Source organism: Humulus lupulus, chromosome 4 (genome assembly GCF_963169125.1).
Source record: "Humulus lupulus chromosome 4, drHumLupu1.1, whole genome shotgun sequence".
Lineage (NCBI taxonomy): Eukaryota > Viridiplantae > Streptophyta > Magnoliopsida > Rosales > Cannabaceae > Humulus > Humulus lupulus.
Genome location: NC_084796.1, coordinates 175,900,734 through 175,921,167, shown reverse-complemented (window position 1 = coordinate 175,921,167; position 20,434 = coordinate 175,900,734). Strand labels below are relative to the sequence as shown.

The window sequence follows — 20,434 nt, the reverse complement described above, 5'->3', positions numbered from 1 at the left end:
ACAAAAGAAGTGGCAAGTCCGAAGGAATGGAAGCTTGGAAACCTGAGAGTTTGAAGGTTTGGGAATCTGAAAATCTGAAAGATAGAGAATTTGAGAGCGTAAAGAGGAAGAGAGGCCCGTTCCCTGGTTTTTATAGCAGGAATGAAGTCCTTTCGAATCCTACACATGGACGGTCCTGATCTTCCCATACCGCATGCATCAGATCCGACGGCTGGAGATGAAGCGCCGATCCTATTTATGACTCCTCGGATGGGAATAAAGTATTTATTTCCCATCATTATACCATCTCGGGCCCGGTGCACCATTAAAAACCGTCAAATCATTACTCAGATGCCTGATGCACGCATACTCAGCCAGTCGCCTCACGCACACGTCTTGGTCGCAGAGTCACTCCCGACATGACGCGTGGCCCTTGTCGCACTTGAGTACTTGAGTTCAAACAGAAGAAATTTCTTTTCTTTTTCATACTAACACTCAGGCGGGAAAAAGGAACCCTTCCAGGAACACAGGAGGTGACCCCTCGCCTAATCTAGAAACCAGAATACCCGGAGGACTGTACAAGCTCCCGGATCTCTCAGAGCTCCGTGACCTTGGGGGGTAAATGTTATCCAGATTTCTGGATAGCGTTTAGATGGATATCCTCGGGGAAGCAGAATTATCAAAGTCTTTCATAGAAAGTGACCAGAGCTCGCGGATGGACAGAAAGGCTTCGCATCTCCCGTTTAGTGTCCGGCTTACTCTTTCAAGCAAACGCGACACGAAAGCTCGTCAACTCTCCCGGACTCCCGAAGGGATATCCTTCGGGGAAGCTCCTTCCAGGAGAAGCTCTTCAGGTTGCCTTCGCGGAAACAGTTCTGTGCCACGCACGGAACAAGACCAAGCGGTCGAGTCATGGAGGAGGCATATTTGGAATGATATCCACCTGACACAGGATCCCGCCTGACACGCCCGACAGGTCAAAGCCGCACACATCCCAGCACGCCTAAGGGTACCTTTTCGCCTACTGTTCCGCTGACAACTTGGAAAAGACGGCTGACTTTGTGTATTCCCCATACTTTCACGTAAATATACCCACATAGAGTCTTGTAGCCATGCTACTACAGTAATTGTATCCCCTATTTGTGGCTGGTGTAATTAAGACTAATGGGACAGAGTAAAACCCTAATCAAAAACCCTAGCTATAAAAACCCCCTCATTTTACGATAGAGGGGACGGCCAACAAATTACATAGCAAGAACTCTGCTAAAATCTCTCTAGCTTCATCTTCTCCAAGAGAACCCGAGAGAAACACTGTGAGTGTGTGAAGTTCTTGTACACCAGCCATCTTACTATAATTCTCTACAAGTATAATAACATCGACTCGTGGACTAGGGCTCGTTAACGCCTGAACCACGTAAAAAACCTGTTTGTCTAATTATATTCCTGCACTTCTACAGTTCTTATCTTTTTATTATTCTGTTTGTATTCGTTTCCGAAAAACTCGGTAAACATCTCCAATTAATTATTCTTTTAGATTGAACATGTCTATACTCGTCACATGCTCAGAGACATATCTTGCCATGAAAAGAATCTGGACTTGAGGCTGGATCTGTGCACCAAAAGAACTGTAACTACTTTTACTGTAAGTTTTCTTTGTTTAATTACAGATGCACCTATATCTATAGAATTTATAACATTTAAATTATTTTCTTTCTTTGTTTAAGATATATTTATTGTTAAATCTTATTTGTGTATATCCTAAAACTAAAAAGTAAACAAAGGAACAAAATAGATCTAAACTTGTCTAGAAATATCTGGTTTATCACTTCATAATGATGCTGATTTCGGCTAAATTCTTCATGCTATTAGAGGATGATGACTTGGAAAGCCTCAAATTTTTGATAAATTCTGCTAGATGTTAGGCTCCCAATAAAAGGTAAAAAAAAATGAATAAATGAAGTTGTGGGTAGTGTAAAAGATTTTCTTGAAGGTGAGTTATATTTTGTGGTTAAAGAGTGTCAGTGGTCTCTTGAATACACCATTAATCTGTTCGTGGGTCTTTGTATTGCTGATGCACACTAGTATGTTGAATAACTAGAATGAATCTTTATTGATACCAAAACCAGATTACAAGGGGTTCCAAGACTTATTGACCTTGGATTATATTTCTTATGAGAATAGTTTCATTCTTGTTAGCATGCAGTTTTATATTTGCTGCTTATCTTTCTCTATTTGTTTTTCAGAGAGTTTGAACAAGTTCTCTCGAAGGACTAGTACACCATCTGGGGTTCATAGTCAAGCACAACAAGCTGAAGAACAACTACAACATCAGCAACAGCAGTAGCAACAATAGCATCATCCAAACTATAGTTTGAAGTAAAAAATGTTCAAGATTATAAACTTTATTATGTTAAGCTTTCAAATTTAAGTTAGAACTAAGATCTCATGAAGTAGACACATTCATGGTTTGAATTAGTTATTGTTTAATGTAATACTTATGATTTATCAATTTATTGAGAATTACATTTTATGATTAATTTTGATTTTGTTTATCAAAATACAATAATGAAAATCTTTTAATTAAAAAAAACCATATAAGTATACTTATCAAAAAATAATTTAAAATATATTATCCACACTAAAGTAACAATTTTATTACTATATGTTATGATTTAAAAATATATTATAAGCGTAAAAAATCGTTATAGTTTATATAATATAACAAACTAAAAATGTTATCAAAATAATCAAATGTAACAGTTGAAAAGTGTTATGAAAAAAGTATAAGATTAAACTTCAAATTTATAACCAAAAACTCTATCTAAATGTTATTATTTGAATATTATAGCAACTAAAAATGTGTTATTGAATAGTTTAAGATAACGCCGAACATAACATTCAAATATTGTTATAGAAAAGACTGGACTTTTAATAATAGGGGCTATGTTAGCATTTTCAGAAGCGTTATCAATAGTCCCGGTTAGCAGTTTTTAAGTGTTATGAATACTGTTTTTTCTTGTAGTGTTGGCATGATTTGATTATAATTAGTGGAAATGTTTGTGTTGCTTGAGTCAACTCCATGAAGGTACATGTGTTCTGAAATTGGTTCTTCATTTAGTTGGTGAAGTATTGATCCAAGTTGCATGTCTTGTATTTGTTGTATTGTTTTGGATGGTTGTAACTTGATATGTTGTGTTGCAAGAGTTGTCCATTACACTTTTGACACACAATGGTAAGCTTTTTACTGAGTTTTCTTGCTTTTTGAGCTCCATGTAGAAGACTATTGAGTTGTCTGTCAATAATTTGATTGGTTGAATCTCTTTTGAACTTGGTAGCTGATTTCCATGGAGCTTTTAGGCTGAATTTCTTTCTTTATCAATTCCATCAAACTTTCAAATGTGTGATTGCTAGGATGCAACACACGAGCAAGTGTATAGTCTGCATAATATTTCAAATTTGTCCACACTCCTCCATGATGAAGAATTACTGTAACCGACATTTTTACCTATAAAAATGACAAAATAAGGAGCGAAAAAAGGCACAAACTAGTTATTGTGTCACCAACTATAGTGTCTACTGATTTAAAATATATATGATGTTTTCTGAAGCATTCTTTCTATTATTTGTATGTATTAACAACAAATAATTTCATAAACAACGAGATTTTTATAATTGTAACTAATTACAACAGAATTCAATATTTCATAAGGGATTCAGTTTCTAATAGTGTAACTAGATTTTACATTTTTTTTTTTTTTTTCATTAAATTTACAACAACAAAGTTTTATAAACAAGCTGATTATTATAGTTGTAACTAGTTACAATAAAATCCATTAATTTACAAGCAGCTCAGTTTCTAATAGTGTAACTATTTTTTACCTTTTCATATTTTTCTTTTTGCTGCAAACTTACAGGAACAAAGTTTATGAACAACTAGATTTTTAAAGTTGTAACTGGTTACAACATATTCCAATATTTCACAAGCAATTTAGTTATTAATAGTGTAACCAGTTTTTAAGTTTTTTTTTTTCAACAAACATAGGGCAACAAATTTTATAAACAAGTATATTATGATAGTTTTAACTGGTTACAACAGAATCCTTTATTTCCCATGCAATTCAGTTTGTAATAGTGTAACCAATTTTTTAAATTTTAATTTTTTTTTTGTTTTCGCTGCAAACTTACAGCACAAAGTTTATAAACAACCAAATTTTAAACTTATAACTGGTTACAATAGAATCCAATTTTTCATATGCAATTCAGATTTTAATAGTGAACTTGTATTTAAGTTTTTGTTTGGACCAAACTTACAGCAACAAAGTTTATAAACAACCTGCTTTTTCTAGTTGTGATTGGTTACAACGTAATACATTATTTCACAAGCAATTCAGGTTTTATTAGTGTAACCAGTTTTTAACTTTTCATTTTTTTTTATTTTGCAAAAAAGTTACAGCAACAAAGTTTATAAACAAGCAAATTTTTATAGTTGTATCTGGTTATAACAAAATCCAATATTTCACAAGCAATTCAGTTTTTAAAAGTGTTACAAGTCTTTAACTAATCTTTTTTTTTTTGCAGTAATTTTTTTTTATTAATTTTTCTAGTGGTTTTGTATGCTTTTTAATCAATTGGCTTTTATAAATCAAAATAGGATTAAATTTGCCTATTAGTTGTAACTAGTTCTCTTTTCTAGTATCCTTCTTTTCTTTTCTTTTTCAAAATCTTGTGTTTTCAATTTTCAAATTGTTGAAGTTTAAATATATGAATTAAATTTGTTTAGAGTTTTACCTGTTGTGTCTCGACACTTTTGATTGTTGTTCTGTATTTGTTTCTTCTTCGGAGTTTTATGATTCAGATTAGAAATGGGAGAGAATTGAATCTACGATTACTCTGTTCTTCAACTCTCATCGGAATTAATGGTGGTGAAGTTTTTGGTTGACAAATTTAGTTTGAGAGCTCTAAATTCACATTCTCTATTTTGCTTGGATCATTTGATGTGTTTTTCTTTGAATCAGACCAAAAAAACAGTAGCGTGGGAGCTTGCTGGAGATTGCCGGAATCGATCGGAGAAGAAGCTATGTGAAACGTTATCTCCGTTTGTCGATAAACAAAATTCAATCGGAAAATAAGCTTAATGAACGATCAGAGTACAAGGTTGATGCACATTTTCATTTCTGATCAATGGAGGAGCAATATGAGAGCGAAGCTCAAGATCGTGGTATGACAATTTTTCCACTCAATTTGAAAATCAGATTTGGAAAGCCTGTTAAATTTTATTATGGCTTTTTTGTTAGAAATCTATTGGGGTCACAATTGTATATATAAAATGTGTGTTGGGTCATCAAATAAATAAGTCAAATTTATGTGGTCTATTTTGGAATAAAGTTTATGACTTAAGGGCATGATTGTCATGATTTTAATATGTGGATACCAATTAGACAATTTCTGATTTGATGAGGGGCAAAATTAGAAATAGTTAATAAATATTACTAACTGTTTGGCAGTTGGTAATATAACGGGTAATGGTCCCCATTTTTGCATCATATCGTATTTTTCAGATTCCTGAATCCCCATCATCAGGAAAATAAGGCTTCAAAGGTTTTTGATGCAAAATTGGAAGATCATACCCTTTTACAAACGATTCAATGGACTCCGGTACGCTTCCACTAATCTTTGATTCTATAGTTAGATTTCTCATGAATTAATTAGGGCTAAATTCAGATTACAGTATTCTAACATTTGGTATCAGAGCATCCCTGAATTAATTCTTGAGAATATGTGGTAGTATTGGTCTTCCATGAAATTAATTTTTGCAATCGTTTATATATATATATATATTTTATTAGTTCATGCGATTCTGCTAATTCTAATCCTATTGTTCATGCGATTCTGTTATATTATTTCACTTTGGTGATATAAGGATTAGGTCTGTTTTAGTTTCGTTAATGAATATATATATATATATAAAAGTAATCATGTTCCATTGATACCGTAATACAGAATTTGGGATTGCTTATATATGATCCCTCAAGGGCCTATTTGTAGTAATCATGACTGTTTCTTTTTTGTTTATATGAGGAATTGCTGCGCAAAAGGATATATTTATTAGTTCTGAATATATATATATATATATTCAAAAGGAAATTATGTCTGGTTCCATTGATATTGCGATTGCTTATTTTTTGAGGAGAATAACCAAAACAGACATGATTGCTTAAGTAATATAATACATAAGTTAATATAATACATAAGTTAAACAAAACAGACATGATTGCTTAATTAATTGCTTAATTAATTTACTGTATTATATACGTTAATATAATACATAAGAAACAGACATATGATTACTATATTACATGATTACTTATATATGTGTGCATATAATTGCTTATATTAACTTACCTGTATATATTTCTTATATACAGTTTATTAATTTTGGAATAATACAGTAACAATAAATTTTGATTTTGGTTTTGGAATTTATTAAGGATATCTTGTATTTTAGTTAAATTAATTGAAACAAAATATCACCAAAGTGATCTCTTTTGTGTAGATTAATTTAATTAAAATATCAAGATAATAATGTGTATATAATTCATGCATTTATTAATTAACCCAAAGGTGAGTTAATATTTGTCCGAATTTTATGCATACCTGTGGTGATAAATATGTGGCAATTGTAAGGTTTTTTTTTTTTTTTGCAAATAATATGTTAGTCCAAAGATTGCATATTGTTTGGCATAATTTATTGTCAATGTTTGATCGCTACAACAAGAGTACCGCTTACAGTTAATATTATTGTCCAAAGACTTAATATTAATGATGTGTTTGGTATCTTGAGATGGGATTAACCATTATTTGATTTTATTGTTTTATATGGATTCTTATGTGAGCTTGTTTTTTGTTATTTTGTTATATATTCAGTTAATTCATCTACTCCTGCCACAATAACTGCCAACATTAACTCTATTCCCGTGCTTAATGGGACAAATTTCAAGGCTTGGAAAGGAAAATTACTTGTAAACCTTGGTTGCACGGAATTAGACTATGCATTAAGGCAAGAACAACCTTCACCTCTTACTGCAGAAAGCACTCCTGATGAAAAGATGGAGTTTGAGAGATGGGATCGTTCTAATCGCATGAGTCTAATGAACATGCAACAATGCATTCCAGAAGCCTTCGGAGGCACAGAATCTGAAGAGATCACTAAGGCCAAGGATTTCCTCGATGCAATTGAAAAACGTTTCGCTAGAAATGATAAGGCTGAAATGACTTCACTTCTGGCTTCCTTGATGTCCATGAAGTATAAGGGTCGAGGAAATGTTAGAGAGTACATTATGGAAATGTACCAAATTGCTTCAAAACTTAAGGCACTTAAGATCGAGCTTTCTGAGGATTTTCTTGTTCTTATGGTTTTAATATCGCTTCCTGCACATTTTAATCAGTTCAAAGTCAGTTATAACTGTCAAAGGGAGAAATGGACTCTAAACGAGCTCATTTCTCATTGTGTGCAAGAGGAAGAAAGGTTGAAGCAAGATAAAACTGAAAGTGTTCACTTGGCCAGTGCCTCTAAGGATAAGGGCAAGAAAAGAAAGCATGAAAATGAAGCTGCTAAGGGTTTAGTGCAAAAGAAACAACATAAGGAACCAACAGGTTGTTTCTTTTGTGGCAAGCCTGGACATGTGAAGAAGGAATGTACAAAATATCACGCATGGCATGCAAAGAAAGGTATGTTTCTTACTTTGGTCTGTTCTGAGGTTAATTTATCTTTAGTACCTAGAAACACTTGGTGGATAGATTCTGGTGCTACTACTCACATAAGTGTTTCTATGCAGGGTTGCCTGAGCTACCGAAAGCCAAGTGATGGTGAAAGACACATCTTTGTGGGCGATGGACAATCGGTAGAAGTTGAAGCTATTGGGCATTTTAGGTTGTTATTAGGAACTGGTTTTTATTTGGATTTAAAAGACACTTTTATTGTACCGTCTTTTAGACGGAATTTAGTTTCTGTTTCATTATTGGACAAATTTGGATATTGTTGTTCTTTTGGAAACAATCAATTTAGTTTGTCTTTAAATTCAAATGTTGTTGGAACTGGTTGCTTGAATGCTTATGGCAACCTTTATTTGCTAGAAACAATTGCATCCTATAATGAAACTTTGCATGTGGAATCGCGTGGTACTAAACGCAAATTAAATAAGAAAAATTCAGCCTCATTATGGCATAAGCGCTTAGGTCATATCTCAAAGGGTAGAGTTGAGCGTCTTGTGGCTGATGGCATTTTAGAGTCTCTTGACTTCACAAACTTTGATGTTTGTGTCAATTGTATCAAGGGAAAACAGACCAAAACTAAGAGATTAGGTGCCAACAGAACTACAGATGTCTTAGAATTGATTCATACAGATATTTGTGGGCCATTCCCTACAGCATCATGGAATGGTCAACAATATTTCATATCATTCATAGACGATTACTCACGTTATGGGTACCTATATCTTATTCATGAAAAGTCACAGTCTCTGGATGTGTTCAAAGCTTATAAAGTTGAAGTTGAGAATCAACTCAACAAAAGGATTAAAAACATCAGATCCGATCGTGGTGGTGAGTACTACGGTAGATATGATGGCTCAGGCGAACAACGTCCAGGACCGTTTGCTAAATTCCTAGAGGAATGCGGTATTGTCCCACAGTACACCATGCCAGGATCACCTAGCATGAATGGTGTAGCTGAAAGACGCAATAGGACTCTTAAGGATATGGTAAGGAGCATGATTGTTCATTCTACCTTACCTGAGTCTCTCTGGGGAGAAGCATTAAAGACAACAGCTTACATTCTGAACAGATTACCAACTAAAGCAGTTGCAAAAACACCTTATGAGCTTTGGACAAGCCGAAAGCCTAGTTTAAAGAACTTTCACATTTGGGGATGTCCAGCTGAGGCAAAGCCTTATAGGCCACATGAAAATAAATTGGACTCCAAAACAGTGAGCAGCTACTTTATTGGTTATTCTGAGCGATCTAGGGGCTATAAGTTTTATGATCCCACACTTAAAAATATTTTTGAGACGGGTACTGCAACATTTTTCAAGGATGTTGAGTTTGGGGGGAGAAATAAGGTTAGAGATATTTCTTTTGAAGAGGAATTGGATTCAAACCCAATTTCTGCTATCACTTTTGACAATATTCAGGTTCCTACACCTATCATTGATCAGAAAGTGAATATGGAACCTCAACAAACCCCAATTGAAGATGAGGTAATTGCTTCAGAAGAACAAACTCAACAACCTCAAGAACCAGTGTCATTAAGGAGATCCACGAGAGAAAGAAGAAGTGCTATTTCGGATGATTATATTATATTTCTCCAAGAACATGAGGATGACAATGGAATGATGGAAGATGACCCAATCAACTTTCATCAGGCCGTGAAAAGTTCTAACTCTCAAAATTGGATTGAAGCAATGAATGAAGAGTATAAGTCTATGCAAGACAATAAAGTTTGGGAGCTTGTCCCATTACCAGAAGGAAAGAAACCGATTGGTTGAAAATGGATTTTTAAGACAAAACGGGATTCAAAAGGTAATGTGGAAAGGTATAAAGCTCGTCTTGTAGCAAAAGGATATACTCAAAAGGTAGGGATTGACTTTAAGGAGACCTTTTCTCCTGTAACGCCTTGGATAGCCAAGACCGCTACACTGTGTGTTTATAAAGTGCCAGACTCGCTAATCAAGTCATTAAAGTAAAAACGTGTTACTCAGATAGTGAAGGAACTAGGGTTAAAAGCATTTTTTTCTCGAAAGATACATTTTCAATACTAAACATTTTTTATGTACATGGGATCCCAAACATGACAGTCTAAAAGCCTTTTACAAAAGTTACAAAGTCTAAATACATTAACAGCCATACTAAGGCAAAATGAGCGGTTAGGTGATCACTGTCCTGACACACTCCTCGACCATGGTGATCGAACGGCTGGCTATGTACATTCCACCTCGGAGCTCTCCACCTCAGGCCTGGTCCAACTTGCCCTTGCCCTTACCTGCACCACGTAGCACCCGTGAGCCAAGACCCAGCAAGAACATACATCAATAATAGAGCATGCACATTTAGCTGTCAGGTCAATCTCACATATGACATCTCATAAACTTCACGCATAGCAACAGTCAAGTATTTCATATACAAGGCATATCAATAATCAGGTATTTCATTTCTGGCTCTCAGTGGCCAAATCGCGTCCCATGCGCTAAATTCATGAATGGTACTCTTAGACCGCTTATACGTGTCCCTTGGCATAATACCAACGATGACACAAAACAATTCTCGGGAGCACTTAGTCCCATCACAATCATACATTCGGGTGCAGTGTTCTTACCTTTCAATTCACTAGTTTTTGATGTCACGACACCTTGAGCACGATCCCACTCGAGCCCTAGCGCTCACCTAAACACAATCATGGCCAAAGTCAACATCAACCCTCAAGTTCAAAACCTAGCCCCGGGGCTAATCCCGAGCCCCCGGGATGTCCTAGTTCCACCAAACAAGGTGGTGGAACCAAACCCCAAACCTTAGGTCAAAAACCCTTGCAAAATACCCCAAAATCCCCTTCAGAAGGCAGGGTAGCGCTACAGCGCTCTTGGGAGGGCGCTATAGCGCTACAGACAGAACCAAAACCCTTCCAGCATATGGGCCTAGCGCTACAGCGCCCAAAGGCTAGCGCTGTAGCGCTAGTCACAGGCAGCCCAACACCAAAATTTCCCTTGTGCGATTTTCTCGAGCCAAACTCAACCAAACCTCTTCCAACTCTTACCCAAACCTAAAAACAACCTCATGACCATACTCCACTCATCCCAAGCACCCTAAACCTCCAAACTCCAAGCACATGCAATCACAAACTCAAAATTCACCATAGCCACCTCCAAACTTCAGAACCTAACATAAACCAGCTGAACATCAGAACTAGAGTTTAGAATTCATACCTTTGATAGAATTTCGCCCACAAGCTAACCCTAGGCTCCCCTTGGCTTGCTGCTCCTCAGCCCTAAGCCTGAATTCCCTAAAGTTCCATTCAATTCCATTCAATTCAACACAAGTACCACAACTTAAAAACCAGAAACAGAAATGGATGAACTCTAGAATCTTACCTCAAGTATTGGTGAAACCCTGTTAAACCTCTGTCAATTCCTTAGCCTTAGATCAAAGTCCTTGAGGTTTAGTTATCCTAGCTCTCCTCTAAGCTTTACTCCAGGAATTCTCCAGAAATAGGTGAAGGAAAGTGTAAACCGACTCAAGAAACTCTCTCTGTTTTCCCTCCTTCTTTTCCCTTCTTTTCCCTTCTTTTTCAGACCCTTTTGATATTCTATAAATCCCACTATCTTAAAACCTCAGTAATACCCTTCCTTAAAAGTCAAATGACCTTTATGCCCTCACAGTTATCTCTAATCCTTTAGTCCTCTTAAGGGCATTTTAGTCTTTTTACCCAATTCCCGCTACTTCCTCGAGTGTCCCTATTATTTCCCGCTTAGTTCCCAATACCTTACTAATCACCAATAGCCTTCCTCAATATCATAATAATCTCCAGCTTATCCACTAAATTCCCATTTACACCCCTGAGCTCACCCCGAGCCGGGTATAAATCCCCGCTATGACTTTTACGCTACTTTGCTCACTAGGACCGTCTCGAGTCACAGATTACAGATATATCCACATAATAATGTGGTCTCAACAATTATCACATATATCAAAGCATTTATGCCCATAATGGCTAAAATTACGATTATGCCCTTCTAACCTAATCTGGGCCTATATGCACACTAACACACATAGTCATGCATCTCAAGTACTCAAGTAATCATATAACATGCTCAAGTCATAATAATCACACATAATTCCCATCATGCCCTCCTGGCACACTAATCAAGGCCCTTAAGCCTTATTAGTGAATTTGGGTCGTTACATCTCCAGTTTCATCAAAGGACTCTTTTAGGACAATCATGGCACTTGTTGCACATTATAATTTAGAGCTTCATCAAATGGATGTGAAAACAGCATTTCTCAATGGAAACATTGATGAAACAATATATATGATGCAGCCTGAAAACTTTGTGTCGGGAGACCCAAAGACGATGGTTTGCAAATTGACCAAATCCATTTATGGGCTCAAATAAGCTTCCCGTCAATGATACCACAAATTTCATCAAGTGATTCTCTCGTTTGGTTTTGAGATGAATGTTGCTGATGATTGTGTGTATCACAAGTTCAGTGGGAGTAAACATGTTTTCCTGGTTTTGTATGTTGATGACATACTGCTTGCCACAAACGATATAGGCATGTTGCACGAAACCAAGAGATTTCTGTCAAGAAATTTTGAGATGAAAGATCTTGGTGACGCCTCTTTTGTTTTAGGAATTCAAATACATCGAGATCATTCTCGGGGTATTCTTGGATTATCACAAAAGAGCTAATATCGATAAAGTACTAAAAAGGTTTGGCATGCAAGATTGTAGACCAGGTGATACCCCTGTCGTTAAAGGAGACAAATTTAGTCTTAAGCAAGCCTTGAAATTCAAGAAATGCAAAAGATTCCCTACGCTTCAGCTGTTGGGAGTCTAATGTATGCTCAAGTTTGTACGCGTCCGGATATAGCGTACATTGTTGGAGTGTTAGGCAGATACTTAAGCAATCCAGGAATTGATCACTGGAAAGCAGCCAAAAAGGTTATGAGATATTTGAAGAGAACAAGAGATTACATGCTCACATATAGGAGGTCAGATCACTTTGAGATCATTGGATATTCTGACTCCGACTTTGCAGGATGCCAAGCTAGTAGGAGATCCACTTCGGGCTACATATATCTGTTAGGTGGTGGAGCTATATCATGGAGGAGTGCAAAACAAACACTCATAGCTTCATCTACCATGGCAGCAGAGTTTTTTGCATGTTATGAGGCATCCAACCATGGTATATGGCTGAGAAACTTTGTCACTAGGCTGCGCATTGTGGATGGAATTGAAAGACCACTTAAGTTGTATTGTGACAATAAGTCAGCTGTATTGTATTCCAACAACAACAGGAGCTCGACAAAGTCAAAACACATTGACATCAAGTTCCTTGTTGTAAAAGAAAGGGTACAGAGTGGACAGATTTGTATAGAACACTTAGGTACAAACTCCATGATTGCAGACCCCCTTACTAAGGGTTTGCCACCCAAGGTCTTTCATGAGCACACTGCTCGTATGGGTGTTTTAGAGTATGAGGATATCTAGATTCAGTGGGAGTTTGTTTTTATTATCCTTTGTGTTTTATTTGTTTCATGAAACTTGTGTATTTAGATATTTTTCTGATCAGAATTTATGTTATTAAGTTTATTTCATTTTGTACATTAAGCTAAAGTTTTGATCTCTATAAAGTAAAGTAGGACCAATTGAAAATTGACATGAATAGATCACCATGCATGTAATTTTCATACCACATTATCATGATTGATCTATGTCATTTAACTGTGTCGGTATATGTGACCATTGATGGGTTTAGTTGTGATTGATACAACGAAAATCGCTTTGATCCTATGTTGATATAGTTAATGGACGAGATTGCATATGCCTATGGTTATGATGACAAAGTTATGAGCTCAATAAGGTTAACACATTTATATATATACATATGTATCCCAGTGGGAGATTGTTAGAAATTTATTGGGATCACAATTGTATATATAAAATGTGTGTTGGGTCATCAAATAAATAAGTCAAATTTATGTGGTCTATTTTGGAATAAAGTTTATGACTTAAGGGCATGATTGTCATGATTTTAATATGTGGATACCAATTAGACAATTTCTAATTTGATGAGGAGCCAAATTAGAAATAGTTAATAAATATTACTAACTGTTTTGGCAGTTGGTAATATAACGGGTAATGGTCCCCATTTTTGCATCATATCGTATTTTTCAGATTCCTGAATCCCCATCATCAGGAAAATAAGGCTTCAAAGGTTTTTGATGCAAAATTGGAAGATCATACCCTTTTACAAACGATTCAATGGACTCCAGTACGCTTCCGCTAATATTTGATTCTATAGTTAGATTTCTCATGAATTAATTAGGCTAAATTCAAATTACAGTATTCTAACATTTTTAAGAAAGTTAATCGCATAATTTTACCATATTTGTTATTGGTTTTTAAAAGTTAAGTTTATTAAAGTTTTGTGTATGGTAATGCCATATTAATATACATTAAAGATTAAAAAACCATATTTATAAAAATTCCCCTTTATTTATACATCATAGCCCAAAAATTAGGGGTGCATAAAAAAAAACTGTTAATTCGCCCCACCCACCCAACCCATCAAAATCAGTGTGTTATACCCAAAAATTGGAGATCAAGGACGTGGCAATAAATGTGACAAGTAGCAGTGCATGGTCAGTAAAAGACACGTTAATAGTCAATAAATACATTGACTCCTCAGAGTTGTGATAAAGTGACCCGGCAGACTGACGAAGAATTTGGACTGCTTGAAAGATGTCATAACCAAGCCAAGTGCACCTTGGTCCTAGGAGGCTAAGGGGAGTGCATCCTAGGAGGCTAAGGGGAGTGCATCCTAGGAGAGCTAAAGAGAGTGATCCTAGGAGAACCCAAGGATGAGGTCCGAGGAGAACTCAAGAAAGTGGTCTTAGGAGACCCAAGGAGAAAGTGGTCCTAGGAGACCCCAAGGAGGATGTGGTCCTAGGAGACTCCAAGGGTGTGTTTGAGGTAAGCCTCCCAATGTTTCCTAAGTGTTGGCTCGAACGTGTCCAAGGTAAGTAGCTAAGGAGGAGGAGTCCCATGCAAGCCAAGAATGGAGACTTAGATTTTGCCAAGGAGAGCCTACACAATGTTCGAACGGACATAGTTGGGAGATGCTAAAGGGGAGTGCCTCATGCTTGTTCAAGGTGAGATGTCAAGGAGGATGCCTTGGACCACCTTGGTCCAAGGAGAAGGCAAGAGGAGGATGCCTCGGACCACAAGGTCTGAAGGGACCTTGAATGGAGGAGGTATGCTCAAAGTTGTCCGAGGTGAGAAAGAAGAGAATTGCCTCGGACCTACCCAAGGTGAGGAGCCAAGCTTGCATGACCTTTGGTCCGAGGAGAGCCATGCATATACCACCTTTGGTCCAAGGAAAGCTTGAAGGAGTAATCAACATGCATGTGAGACTACGTCAAAGTCCCCAGAACGACTCTAGCAAGAATTGCTCTAGGCACCCGGGAATCTCTCACTCCTCACTCAAATTGAGGAATCAGTTGTATTTTAAACATTTATTGTAATATAAATATAAGATGAATAATAAAATATCCCTATCGAAAGGGGATATCAATTGAGGATCCCAGACCTATAAATAGAGAGCTTATGGGATAAGAGATGGGCTTCTTCTGCTTCTTCTTTCTAGAGAGAGAAAATTGGGTCTGTGTATTCTAGAGAGAGAAAGTGCTGATATTTGAGAGAACTCTTGTATTTTCACAATCTGTACTGAAGAAACTCAGTTGGCTCAGTCCATCTGATCTTGAGTATAGAACTATAAATCACAACTCTAAGTGGATTAGGTTATTACCGACAATCGGGGCTGAACCACTATAAAAATCTCCTGTGTTATTTACTTTTCTTGTTTATATCGTCTGTTGTCGTTTATATTCTCTTAAAGGCTTGTCGTAATTGACGTTCTCACGTCGTTGGCTAAAAACGCAGTCAACACTGTCCATTAAAAAGCCGTTAAAATTGAGTTGGGTTGAACCAAACCCACAAGATAGGTTAGGCATGAGTTGCAATAAAATAAGGCGGGTTCAACCCGCACCCGCTACTTAGTTTTTTTTTGTATATATAAATTTTAATAATAATCTAAACCTAAAATACAACACATAAATAGTTCATCGAAAATTATAAAGCTTGTGACCCTTTTAGTTTTTTTAATGGAAATATTAGATTTTGAGATGTGAATTATTGTATTCTTTATATTTATACACATATATTAATATAGGTCCAAAGACTTAATTTTTTTTAATGAAAAATTTCGTTGCCATGAGATTAAATGTGGTAACTTAATCATTGTATATAAAGACTTGTTTAGGAAAAATAGATGTATTGATGTTTAAATATTAGTTAAACTTTTCGTAATAAAACTCAAAATTTTAAAATTATTAATGTATGGGTTGATGAGTTTAATATTATATGTAATTTATATAATTTAGATAATTATTATACTAATTATTATAATTTTTTTTATTAAATTATTATTCATGATGAGATTGATGAGTAAAGATGGTATAAATTTAAAATTTATAGTCTATAATTTATTGTTTTTTTTAAATATCATAAGTTAATAATTTTAAACTTTTAAATTAACATAATAAAAAATCACATAAATATGACCACAAAAAACCGCAGTTATGAGTTGTATTTAGCACAAACCGCCCAAAATCCGTTCAATCCGCTCGCTGTTCAAACAAGAAATGGGCCATGAATGAGGACTGGACTTGGGCTGGACTGAATTGGACGATAGTGATTTAGGGCTGGACTGAATCGGGCCATAGTTATAATATTTATTTAGGGCTGGACTGGACTGAATTGCGTTGGCTGAGTCCCAAGGGGCCCAGGTTGAACGGCATATTCTTCTCGTAATCTGGTCCTCCCTGGGTTCTGACTCCGCGAGTGAGTGAAGGGTTTTTCAAACTCTTCTTCTTCAACCTTCCATCAATACTCCAAATCAAAACCCTCTACAATGGAGTCCCTTGCTAAGCTCCAACAACCTCTCCACCTCTCCCTCAATCCCCACCGTCTATCATTCCCTAAGCCCATTTCTTCTTTCCGAATATCATCCTCATCCCCACCTCCCTTCAACTCCCTCTCCATTAAAGCCTCCTCCTCTTCTTCCCATAACCATAAACCCTCGCTCCTAGCATACATCGCCTCCCCCATTCTCAAAACCACTTGCGTCGCCGTCGTTGCTGCTGCTCTCTTTTTCGTCCGGTTCCACTACAAACCCGCCTTCGCTGCTGCCCCGATTGCCGCACCCTCGGCGGTCGAAGAATCGTCCGAGGAGGCTGCGAATGATGACCAAGAGAAGCTCATTGAGGAGCAATTGAGTCGTAACCCTGATGATATGGAAGCGCTTCGGTCACTTATGGAGGTCAGGATCAAAGCGAATAAGCTTCAAGAAGCGGTTCAAGTGCTGGACCGGCTCATTGAGCTCGAACCGGACGATAACGAGTGGCCTGTGCTTAAAGCCAACATCCATAGCTACATGGGTGAGCTTGAATTGGCCAAATATGAATTCGAGGAGATTTTGAAGAAAGACCCCTTACGCGTCGAGGCTTATCATGGGCTGGTAATGGCGGCTTCTCAGTCTGAGGATAGTAATTTGGAAGCTATGGCGAAGAGAGTCGAGGAGGCAATGAAGATGTGCGAGAAGCAGAGGAATAAATCCGAAGTTAGGGACTTTAAACTCCTCATTGCTCAAATTAGAGTGATGGAGTCCAATTACTCGGATGCTTTGAAGCTTTACCAGGAACTAGCCAAGGATGAGCCGAGGGACTTCAGACCCTATTTGTGCCAAGGGATTATATATACCCTGCTAAAGAAGAAAAATGAGGCTGAGAAACAGTTCGATAAGTTCAGGAGGCTGATTCCCAAGGAGCATCCTTATAGAGAGTACTTTGATGATAACATGTTTGCAACCAAGCTTTTTTCGCAGAAGGTGGAGAGGGAGACGGCGGGTTCGAGGAGCTGAAAGAAATGGGCTTAGAATTTTTGCTTCTTTATTGAGATGTTCACTAGCTGGTTATTCCGGTGAGGTTGCCCATTTCTTTCGTTCCCTTCTGTTTTTGGTTAATAGTTTTGTTTAGATTGTAGGTAAACCGAAGACTCCTTTGGTAGTGTTTAGATTATAGGTTGGTATATCTTGAATCAATCTGTGAGGTCTAAAGTTGAGTTGAAATCACTGTTTTGGTCTCAACATTTGAAACATAAGATGGTATCCACATAGCATTCGTTTTTGGTATCTACATTGTTGCGTGAGTGTACTTTTCTTTTTCCTTAGAAATTTAATTTCCTAATAGTTTCGCATATATGGTGGAGTTTATGCCTAATACTGTAACTTTGGGGATGTCATAGAAATAATGGAAGTTGACAAAAGGCAAAGACACTTTTTTTTCCGCTTAAAGTATGAATCTGAAAGACAATTCTGAAATTTAGTGATGTTTGTATTATTAAGGTAACTGCTATCTTTTGCTTAATTGTTGAGACTGAGTGGTTTCGCCATGCTTGTGGATTTTACGCTCAAGAATGTATCTTTGTGGATGTTATAGAAATAATGGTTGTTGTCAAAAGGCAAAGACATATTTTTTAAGCTTAACAGTGTGAATCTGAAATCTAGTGATGTTTGTATTATTAAGGTTACTGCTTGCTTTCTTTTGCTTAATTGTTGATACTGAGTGGTTTTGCGTATATGGATGGATTTTGTGTGAAAGGTACAAATAATGGATGTTGACAAAAAGGCAAAGATGTGCTTTTTTGCTTAATAGTTTGAATTTGAAGGACAATTTTGAAAGCCAGTAGTAATATGCTGTGTGATGTTGCTGCAATCTTTTGCTTAACAGTCAAGACTAAGTGTAGACGCAATCTCTTTCTTTGATTTTTTAGTTATACTTTTTGGAAAACCTGAAACAGCATGCATTTGAAGCTCTAATCCATCTTGTTACCCTTGTGTTTGTCTTCTTCATAACATATTTCTGATTTTAAGTGCGACAGAACTTGATTCAAGTTTTGCATCCTTAGTGGTTTCTGTGAGGTGTCTGACTAGCTCTTTGGTGCAATTAAGTATAGTCCAAAATCCTATCTTAAGTACTTATTTGTCTTGGAAAAGATATTCTATGAAGGGTTTATATTACTTGACAATATCGAAGCCATTACAATTTATATCATTTGATAATTAGATTTACTTAAAAAAAGATATAAAAAGGTGAAGTTAGGTTAATGGTTTATTGTTAAGATCAAGATTGGGGGAGTAGCTTCCTGTTTATTTTGGAAGGTAAGCCATCATCCGTAAACTTTAATTGCTGGCAGTAAATCTCCCTGACTAAGTTTGCTTGTCCTTTTATCAAATTGAGAACCAAATTAAATATAAGTTAGAGATATATTTCTGAATAATTGAGCTAAACTCAACTAATGATGTAGGACCTGATTTCTGCTACTGGATAGGTTGAGTGGTGCAGTCGATAGCTTTCTCTTAAGGTGTGTGCTCAATTCCTAATGGAGATCTACCTAACAATATGCTAGAGTTTGAGCTTCATGCCTAGATATTGTTGGGTTCGGCTGGGCTTGATATCTGGAAAATAATCTGTTGTGTATGTCTGTCCACCATGCAGACAAGTATAACATGTCATCATATATGAACATTCTATGCACTTGAAGTAATACTGGTTGCTTTTGGTGTTCTTTCCCTGATTCAACTTTAGCTTAGCTGTTGACAGACTTTATCTTGCTAGTCGAGAAGAAAGCTAGCTTATCATGGTTTCACTAGTCATAGTGAGATTGGATTGTAGGGACCAACTTCCAAGTATGAACATTGCCAATGCATAATCTTCATTTGCTCAAGACTAGTAGTAAATCAAATATCAACATTTAAGAATCTTACTTTTACACCGCTGAAATTGAAACCCCTTCCTTCACTTTCTCTAATCTTTTTTCCTTTCATTGCATAGTAATATCAAGAGAGTAAAATTGATTTTCAAACACAATCTTCTACAATTTCCTTTAGATTATGGTGTGCAATTCTCAACACATGAGATGAGAAAATTAAGGAGAAGAAGAGAGTAGTGATGGGCTGCCACAATAAGTTTCTTTTGAGTCTAGATTTTTGCTTAATCACACTTTTTTGACAATAGAGTTAAGTATTTATTTATAGCAATATTTTATGGTTAATTTATTTTAATTAAAATAATAGCTTAAAAATTCGCTAGATATTTTGCCAAGCTTTGGGATTTTTTTATTTTTAAATTCAAAGCATAAAATCATTTAAATTCAAATACTATTATTTTCTATAATTATATAAAAAACAAAACTCTTTATTTATAATATATAAATATAATAATTATAATTATAATTAGATTTAAACATTTACTAATCAAATTATTTATTCAAATTAACTAATTATAATTTGAAATTTGATTTAATACCATTTATCAATTTGACACTAATTTGTCATAATTAATAAATTTGCTCAAAATTTGCTTTTTTTTCTTCTAAATTTCTCAATCTTATTAAAATTGTCCAAAATAGACACAACAATTTGGACAATCCTAATTGATAATGAAATCAATTAATCGAGATTATTTAGATGATTTAATCAAAGGCATTGTGGGGACTATGGACTTGTGCATTCAAGCTCCAATAAATTACTGTAAAATTATTATCGAATAATTTCACCACCTTAT

At 36.0% G+C, this 20,434-nt stretch overlaps 2 protein-coding genes across 3 annotated transcripts; both read left to right on the top strand.

Annotated features, from left to right (window-relative positions):
- Positions 1-12,584: 12,584 nt before the first annotated feature.
- Positions 12,585-13,238, top strand: LOC133832695 (secreted RxLR effector protein 161-like). The gene has a single exon (XM_062263006.1). It carries the CDS (start codon positions 12,585-12,587, stop codon positions 13,236-13,238), a length of 654 nt encoding a protein of 217 aa, XP_062118990.1.
- A 3,367-nt stretch (positions 13,239-16,605) lies between these two features.
- On the top strand, positions 16,606-19,595 carry LOC133830989 (protein SLOW GREEN 1, chloroplastic-like). 2 transcript variants are annotated; one of them, XM_062261136.1, is made up of 2 exons: positions 16,606-17,789; positions 19,200-19,595. In XM_062261136.1, exon 1 carries the CDS (start codon positions 16,723-16,725, stop codon positions 17,728-17,730), a length of 1,008 nt encoding a protein of 335 aa, XP_062117120.1. In that variant the 5' UTR covers positions 16,606-16,722; the 3' UTR covers positions 17,731-17,789; positions 19,200-19,595. The 2 variants fall into 2 exon arrangements, with proteins under 2 accessions (XP_062117120.1, XP_062117119.1); XM_062261135.1 differs by having other exon boundaries at positions 19,176-19,595.
- The last annotated feature ends 839 nt before the right edge of the window (positions 19,596-20,434 follow it).